This window comes from Lytechinus variegatus, chromosome 2 (assembly GCF_018143015.1).
Source record: "Lytechinus variegatus isolate NC3 chromosome 2, Lvar_3.0, whole genome shotgun sequence".
NCBI classification, from domain to species: domain Eukaryota; kingdom Metazoa; phylum Echinodermata; class Echinoidea; order Temnopleuroida; family Toxopneustidae; genus Lytechinus; species Lytechinus variegatus.
Window position 1 is genome coordinate 73,140,435 of NC_054741.1, and position 7,249 is coordinate 73,147,683.

The 7,249-nt window shown below is 33.9% G+C and overlaps 1 protein-coding gene across 1 annotated transcript; it reads left to right on the forward strand.

Moving 5' to 3' along the window:
* Positions 1-4,396, forward strand: LOC121408957 (vitamin K epoxide reductase complex subunit 1-like). The gene is made up of 3 exons (XM_041600698.1): positions 1-232; positions 1,857-1,966; positions 3,291-4,396. Exons 1-3 carry the CDS (start codon positions 57-59, stop codon positions 3,515-3,517), a joined length of 513 nt encoding a protein of 170 aa, XP_041456632.1. The 5' UTR covers positions 1-56; the 3' UTR covers positions 3,518-4,396.
* Positions 4,397-7,249: the final 2,853 nt, after the last annotated feature.

Here is a 7,249-nt window from a genome sequence, read left to right on the forward strand (position 1 = left end):
CGCTCTTATGTCATTCACTTCTTTTTTTACGTGGCTGTCGACTGAACTTTTCAATCATGGTGACACTTGTTCGCACGGATTTTCCTACTTTAAGGACAATATTATGTATAGTTGGAATTATTTTGTCATTTTATGCACTATATGTGGAGCTGAGCAAAGAACATAATCCTGATTTCAAGGCAATGTGTGATTTAAGCGGAACCATCAGTTGCTCAAAGGTGTTCACTTCAAAGTAAGTTACCTCGGTCCCATACATTGGTTTCTTTGTGATGACATGAATTGTTAACGTACATACACATGATCATGTAACTAACAAAGCCTTTTAAAGTTTTAGTTTAAAAGCTAGTAGGCGTGTCAAAGAAAAGTTTGATAGAAAATATTGATTGATAATGATGGGTAAGTTAGGATTAAGAATCAGGATAGAGGATCTAAGAATAGGGGGAAAATGGTTTAGGCAAAGAAGTAAAATTCTTAAAAATAAATGGAGAGTGTTGTTGCCCAATGTTGGTTAGGAAAGAGGAGGGGAGATGCGAGGCAAGGCAAAAATGAGCAAGGGGGGGGGGGCACTCAGTATATAATGCATAGTGGCTATGTGCCGCAGAGGGGACCCCCATTTTTACACTCCAATTTCCATTCCAAAAATCCAAGGCATTGTATTTTTGCCTTATTGAGAAAAAGTACAATGTACAAAGAAAGCTGCTCCAAAAGCATAGCATTTTCTTCTTATCGTAAATAAAGAAGAAAGAAATTCGCTCCAAAGCTTCGCATATTCTCAGTTTATACGCCGTTCCAGCTGTTTTAAGTTCACAAAGTTTGAGCAATATGTTTTCTCCTCAAATATGCATGTCCATTTTACGTCACTCTGTAACCATGTTTATGAATATTCATATCTTTAATTCAGTGGATCAAAATAACAAATGTTATTTATTTTGAAAAGTGGGTTTCAGCAACTACCATAAGGGCACTAGTATTCAACCCGTTTGGAGAGTTTCCTCATATTTATAGAAATATAGAATTTACCTGAATTTCAGACCCGTCTTATTTCCAAGAGCAAATGCTGGTTATTCTTTTTCCGTAATTTTTTTCTTCAACCAGTCAACTGTGTGCGCGGGCGATCGAATTATACGGTGATGATTTTTGGTACTAGTATTCAATCCGTCGGCACTAGTATTCAACCTAGCGATGAAAGATGGCCCTGTCTCAATCTGCCTTTGTCCCATCCGACTATGGACTAGACCATTTGAGATGAGACCAAACAGGCAATTAATCAAAGCCAGAGACTTACATAGATCTAGATCTGATTTAGCAATCTAAACCCTTTTGAAATTTGCTATCTATCCTCACTAGGTTGAATACTAGTGCCATTCAGTGCAAAAGGCCATCGCCGCATAATTCGATCCTCCGCGCATACAGTCGACAGATTGATAAAGAAAATACCGACAACAGATTACCCTGGAAATAACAACGGTATGAAATTAAGATAAATTCCCCATTTCTAAATACTTTCGGAAATATGTCAAAATCTTTGAATTATGCTGGGTTGAATACTACATGTAGTGCCCTTACGGTACTGTCAGGTACCATTTTTTGCAAATAACTTCTTAAATATGTGTGATATCTTTGTTTGAATGCTAAAAACTTGCTTCTGAATGGCACTCCGTAATCGTGGAACTGCCCAAGTGTGATCGGGGAGTGTGCTAATCTTTCAATCTTGCCAAATCGAAGTGGCTTTTACATCACATCCGCATCTGGATCTCTTGTGTAAGCTGACTGGAGGCAATCTGATTCTTTTAATTTTTCTTTTTACATGCCTGTGCTGTACTTTTTATTCAATATTGTTACTTTTCATTTTTCAGATATGGCAAAGGATTTGGCATTGTTGGACAGATTCTAGGAGAAGATAACATTCTTAACCAACCCAACTCTGTGTATGGAATAATCTTTTATTGTCTTCAAATTGCTCTGGGTAAGTAACAGTTCCATTTCTGACCTGTCACAGTGTGAATGTCAAGTTATCAATTGATCTGTTTCTATATTTCAGGTTGGTTGCGTCTGATTAGTATTCATATTTTACCTTGAACTGAGTGATTGTTCTTCTGACTCATATTAGTAACAACTGATTATTTATTATTATTACTATCACTTTTGACAAATCTAGATTCATTTCATGTGAGAAATTTGTAGAACTTTGCATATCTTCATCCAAAAGGCCACTTAAAACCTCCTAGGACTGAATATTTAGTGTTGGTGGTCTGAAATGTGGAGATGCAAAAGACTGCTTGTGTTATTGTTGGGTAAAATTACATGTATATTCTGTTCATAAAGTAATTCATTACATTTTATACATGTAAAAAGGCTATACCAATGCTTGTTGTTTGGGATTTAAAAAAATATGGTTTAAATGACAATACATTGAAGTTATTCAAAGGGATTACTAATAAGACAGGTACACTTGTAGTACTTTAGACAGTTTTGTCTGTTATCTGTCAGCTCCAATTAGTCATTAATCTTTGACCTTAAATCCATTCTGTCTGTGATAACAAACACTTCTTGTCTTGAGATACAAAGTACATAGAAGGTGGTGTGATTGGGAAATATTTTGTTGCAACCGTTGTCTTTGTATAGAAATATGATTATTAACCTGCTTGGATTAGCCAGAAAAATATTAATGTATTAAAAATCAAAGTCTTGTCAAAATGACTTTAAAGTGCCATTGGGTGTGTTGAACCATTGAAGTAAGAATCCTATCCAACATATCAAACAGATGCACATGGATCATCAGTCATTGACATTAGTTGGCAATAATATGACCTGTTCAAATGAATGCTTGAAAAAATAGACTTAACTAGTGCATATTGTAAATGTGCATTAATACACTGGGGAACTGAATTGAGATTGCACTCTTCAAACACACCTGAAATGCATTTATTTATTTACATGGAATACACCTTTTTTTATCAGTATAATTGGATTTCACATAATGTGATTCTTAAGATCAATATATGAATTATTTTTTTGTTGTTGAAAGAAGTAAGATGATAATTTTTGGATTGTAATGTCAAGCTTTCATTGTTATTTTGAAGCATTTAAGATCCATGACCCTCATGCAAATACTTTGTTTTGGTATTAAGTGGTAAACCATTGATGTCCACATGAGACATGTACTACATGTACATGTATACACTGTGATAAACAAGAATCACATTTTCCCCCCTTTGGTTACATATATTTTTCAGTCAATGAAAATGATTACTTTTTTAATTATTACCCGTATTTTTGTACCTCAACAGCCACAATCTTCAGTTACTCGGCATCAATTCTCCTTCTGTTAACATCAGTAGTATCTGTCGCTGGTTGCTTCTATCTTGCGTATATTCTCATGTTCGTGTTGGAGGATGCCTGTATTGTCTGTATATCAACGTACGTGGTGAATGGAGCCCTGTTATTCATCAATTTAATCAGGTGGAATTCAGAAAGGAGGGAAAGAAAGTATACAAGAAAATCCAAATCAGATTGATGTCAAAATCTGTTAGTAATTTTTATTTGTAAATGTTTTTTCTTGCAATTGGGGGTTATTGAGTACATGTATGTGTGATTTAAAAATCTTGGTGCATAATGAGGTACGGTAATGCGATCTTTTTATGCAAGCTTTTAATGAATATGAAACTTATTTCAGGAACAGGGCCTTGAGGTTAAGAAAGTATTACTCTGAATGTAACACAACTGAAAATGGTTCTTGTAGTATGATAATAGCAGATTGTAATTAGGGCAAGACAGGATTTGTTTAAATTAAACTATAGATACAGCAAAATAAAAGTAAAATATTTGGAAAGAAAATGTGTTTTTAATTTGAAGTTTAGTTATAAAATTGATTTGTTCTGTGTGAAATGTATCATCATTAGCCAGATTAAATTTTCAGAATATTATCTATTAGAAATATTAATTAGGTACTTAATTGCGGTCTTAATTGTTTGTATGTGATTGTGACAGAAAAATTCAATCTACTTTAATTTACAAGTGTTATTCATATATCCCTCAAAGGGTTTATAAGTGTACATGTACTTAGAGCCAGAGGTAATATATTGCTTTATAAATTCATGAATCTTACATTCCATCTAGATTTGACAAATATGTATAAATTATACTTGAAAGGTCTAACAATATCAAGGTTACATGTACATGCTTGCAAGCATCAGTGTATTGAATTACCTGTTATGTCATTCAGTGAGTGTACTGTGGTTACTTTCATTAGACAGGACTGCAATGTCGCTAATCTTGATTTAGATGGAAGAGTAGGAGTGTGGCCCAGTTGATAAGTTTTCTGACTTTGAAACAGAGGGTCGTGGGTTTGAGTCCCAGACATGGCGTAATTTTCTTCAGCAAGAAATTTATCCACATTGTGATGCACTCAACCCAGATGAGGTGAATGGGTACCTGGCAGGATTAATTCCTTGAATGCATGAGCACTGAAAGGCAGCTTGAGCTAAAGCTGGGGTAATAATAATAACAATGCGCCTTGGAATAGAATATTTCTAGATAGATGGCACTATATAAATGCCTTATAATATTACTGTTATTATTAGGAGTATCCAAAGGTACCCTTTTTCAGACAAAAATCATATATATTAATTTTGACATGAACCCAATCTATTTTATTTTCATGATCAGTTATTAAGTGACAACACTGTTCATTGAAGTTAAAGATACATGTATATTTATGAATATAAAACACTAAGAACTTTATCACTAGATGTTAATCTATGTTGATGGGGGTACTTCTCTGAGTAGTAGATGAGTATTTTTATTTCTCATCTTTTAAAACCATGTAGTTTATTCTGGATCTTATATTTCTTAACTTTGTGACTCTTAGTGCATATCAATGAAGTTCTGTTAGGATGTGCATTGTTTCACTATTATTTCATAACAATGGGCCAAAAACATTGTTTGTATCCTTGTGGAAAAAAATATTTTGATTTAGCCGATACTTCAATTTATTTTGTAACAGTAAACACAAAGCGTTTTTTACATGATCTTGGATTTGAATTTTTATTTATCATCACAATTTGGATTAATTCCACAGGTTCATTTCAATCCAAGTGTGTTTTCTAATAGAATATTGTTTTTCATTTTCTCTTTTTTGGGGTCAACATTTGTGCAATGAGTCTATACAGTATATTTATAGCACTGGTAATTGGCCTACATGTACCTTGCAATATCTGTGATGATTTAAGATACACATATTTTTTTTGCTTTTATTAAACAAAATATTGTAATCAGGTATCACTAATCATTTTGCATGAGTGTCGGGTCACATGATCAAGGTCAGTGGCCATTTAGTGTCAATGAACTTTAATTGTTAAAATTGTATTTTTTGTGAGTAATCATTCATCTTAGTTGTTTTCAAAGTCAGCACGTTGCTATATTGAATCATATAATGCGGGCTAGACGGCCACAGGCCTTGCGTCCGTTTTGAAAAATATATTTAAAATCAAGAGATTTCCTTATAATTCTATTTCTATTTGATAGTAACATTTATAATTTCTGCCTAATTTCAAGCTCTTTTTAATCATGAAGATTGGGATGAAGTTGACTTCAGGCATGTGGGAATTCATTAACAGTAAAAGTGATAACTGTCAATTTTTTTTTGAAACCAGTTGTTTCCTTTCAAACATTACTTAAACTTCATAGCTAGGATGCGAAAGATATTGTATGTTTGATTTTGCCAGCGCCATAATGTGGCTGCAATAAATGCAAGGAATGCTCCCCAGGGAGTGGAAATTGTGCACTTTCGTGCTTGATTGAAATGAATCCAATGACCGGGGTAATAATATGCTGTAACGCACTTTGGGCCATTCTGGGAAAAGCGCTTTATAAAAATTGGCTATTATTATTATAGCTATGTGTATATACATGTTGAATGTAAAATGTTATTGTTTACCAATTTCTCATTGAATTTTACATTTTCTTATCTGATCGGTACATGTAAATGTTCAAAGGCACAAGAATATTAACACACCAGATCTACCAGATTTGGTTGTTATAGGATTTTACTAAAAGTATTTGACAAAATGACCACATCTCAATTGAAATTCTTATTTTCTTCAAGTGCATTTTAATGCTTAAAAACATGTAATGCTTGTGTCAAAAATCTTGCCTTGTAAATGACGATGAAGGGCTATTACATGTTATTCATGCAGTGGTAATATATTATTTTCAATACAAAGAAATCTTGTCGAAATAATACTGTACATGTACATTTATTACAAGTTCAATAATCATTCTATATAATGCTGAATTTGTTTCGTTGTCAAGAGGGAACAGTAGTTTTTAAACAAATAGCTACACAACATGTATGTTGTTACCTAACCATTTCAAGCCTCCTATAATGCACCTGGGTGAAGAATGATTTAATTTTGATGTCAAAGAACCTTGATCATGGCTATCTTGTTTGTTTATTATGTTATCTTTTAATTCCAAAAACAGTTGAGAGCTCAGATCATATTATGAGAAAAGTGGCTCTCATTGAGCACTTGCCTGTCAGATATAATCGCACTTTCAGGTGGGTTAGTCACAAAGAGCTAAGATCGATTTTAAGAGGGATGAAGTCAATCTTGTGAGATTCCTTTGGTCTCCAGCTCTTAAGAACTGATTTTAGCTGTTTCTCAAGCAGTGTATGTCCTCTGTAAAGCTCTGTGGTCTATTATTGGTTTGAATTGATTTATATGCATGTAAAACATGTGCCGTATGTGAAAGTAAAATGTTGTTCTCAATGGAAGTATTATGAGATACTGTTAAAAGAAAGAAATCGTTGTCTCCCAAGGAAAATTTATATTAAATGTTTCAAAGTTAAGAATATTTGGGTTTTTTCTGCAGTTTTATTTGTGGTGAAAAGAGTTTTATGAAGGTAGCTATTTTAATTTCATTAGGAAGGTGGAGATTTGCTGCAGCTACACTAAGTTTTGCTGTCTTGCTAAAACATTGGACATCTAATGCAGCGGGCCTACAAACAGTGGTTGCCACCATCAATACCTCCTCATCTTGCCTCAGTAATTTTCTTACCAATGACTATGATTTGGGGAGGATTATTGGTGTGAAAAACTGCCAGTAAACCATGGTCAATGATACTAATACCATGTTTACACATTGACTCGGCTCGGGTGTTGAATCCGCGAGCCGGGTTGAACACTGCGAAGAAGGGATCAGAGATCGCGTTTATACGTACATATAAAATGCGAGTTCAACACGGCTC

Coding starts and splice junctions, on each gene's coding strand:
- LOC121408957 (XM_041600698.1), top strand. CDS start 57: ATGGTGACACTTGTTCGCACGGATTTTCCTACTTTAAGGACAATATTA. Junction 233..1,856: donor TCAAAGGTGTTCACTTCAAA/GTAAGTTACCTC, acceptor TTCATTTTTCAG/ATATGGCAAAGGATTTGGCA. Junction 1,967..3,290: donor TTGTCTTCAAATTGCTCTGG/GTAAGTAACAGT, acceptor GTACCTCAACAG/CCACAATCTTCAGTTACTCG.